Here is a 1,607-nt window from a genome sequence, read left to right on the forward strand (position 1 = left end):
ACAGCATCTGATGGGCAAACTGAAACAGCTGGGATTCAATACAGAGAACACCTCTGATGTCATCACCCTAAGCACAGGCTCCCCTCAGGGCTGCGTCCTGACCCCCCTTCTGTTCACCCTGATGAAACATGACTGCGTCCCCAGGTTCACCACTAATCACATGGTGAAGTTTGCAGACGACACCACGGTAGTGGGCCTCATCAGTGATGACAACGACCTGGACTACAGAGAGGAGATGGAGCAGCTGGTGGACTGGTGCAAAGATAACAGCCTGATCCTGAAGAAGATGAAGGAGATCATCTTGGACTTCAGGAAGGGCATGTACTTCTTGCGGAGGATGAGGAAAGCCACCTGCCCCCACCCATCCTCACCACCTTCTACAGAAGCACCATAGAGAGCGTTCTGACCAGCTGTCTTACTGTGTGGTGTGGAGGCTGCAGCGCCTCAGACTGGAAGAAAGTGAGAAAAGTGGTGAGAACAGCAGAGAGGATCATCGGGGCTCCTCTTCCCTCCATTAATGACATTTCATCCCAGCGCTGCATGTCCAAAGCCCGTAACATCATCAATGACCCCTCACACCCCCACCATGGACTGTTCTCCCTGCTGCCCTCTGGGACCTGCTGGACCTGCATCCGATGCAGGTCCAGCAGATTCCACAACAGTTTCTTCCCCACTGCCATTAGACTGCTTAATGTTGTGTAAAATGGGTTATTTTCTTTATAAAAAAAAGAAATGAATGTTAAAACTGTAAATATACAGTCATATGTGTATATTACTATTTTTTATGTATTTATTACTGTTTTCAAGCTGCACTTTAAAAAATGAAATTGTCTAGAGCTGTTTTAAACAGATTTTTTTTTTTTTTTTTTATACACTCGTGTATACAAAACCACCAACAGACCAATATGAAGGATGGAGGATCTTAACCTGATCATGAAGCTCAGCTGATGTAAAAAACACCCTTAACAGTTTCTGATACAGACCCAGAAACCTCCACTAACCATGGAGCTTCACATTGTTCTCCTCAGATCAAGGAAGTCAGGAGTTAATAGAAACATTTTAACCAACATGATAAAGAATCGTCCCTGATAGTTATACACCGTATAGCTCTGAAAACTATTAACTCACCCTCTGCCTGGTTTTCTTGGTTCTTTCCCAGTTTGTCCACAAATGGACGCAGCAGGTTCTGGACACCAGGGTCGTTCCTTGGTATTTCCTTCATTGCTTCATTGACCAAGGAGATGGATCCCTCTACGCCAAATCTCTGAAAGAGTTCCTCAGGAAGTTCCCTCTTAAACTTGGCAGTTATTCTTTTCTGTGAGGGACCTTGATTTTTCTCATAGAATTCCACCATCTTCTTGTACTGAGATCTCTCCAGCTTTCTGAAGATCGTGGTCATGTTGTGTTTCCACACATCTTCTGAGATGTTTGACATCTGTGGAGAAAGAAGAAAATGCCACTAAAATGGACAGATTAAGATAAATTCATCAAATAAGGAAATCATCCCTGGCCAGGTGAAGAAGGGGTCCTGGCGGTGCTGCAGCAACCCCTAGTGGTGAGAGGGAGATTTTTTAAAAATGGATTAAAATTACTTTGCACAATTTATA

The 1,607-nt window shown here is 44.2% G+C and overlaps 1 protein-coding gene across 1 annotated transcript in view; it reads right to left on the reverse strand.

Moving 5' to 3' along the window:
* LOC107102861 overlaps positions 1–1,607 on the reverse strand; it is a 21,513-nt gene that overhangs the window by 1,182 nt on the left and 18,724 nt on the right. Inside the window, exon 4 of the mRNA XM_015402305.1 lies at positions 1,129–1,435. Coding sequence (XP_015257791.1) covers positions 1,129–1,435 — 307 coding nt within the window. The remainder of the gene's footprint in view (positions 1–1,128; positions 1,436–1,607) is intronic.

The sequence above is a fragment of the Cyprinodon variegatus genome, unplaced genomic scaffold (assembly GCF_000732505.1).
Source record: "Cyprinodon variegatus isolate N-32 unplaced genomic scaffold, C_variegatus-1.0 Scaffold1333, whole genome shotgun sequence".
Classification (NCBI taxonomy): Eukaryota; Metazoa; Chordata; class Actinopteri; order Cyprinodontiformes; family Cyprinodontidae; genus Cyprinodon; species Cyprinodon variegatus.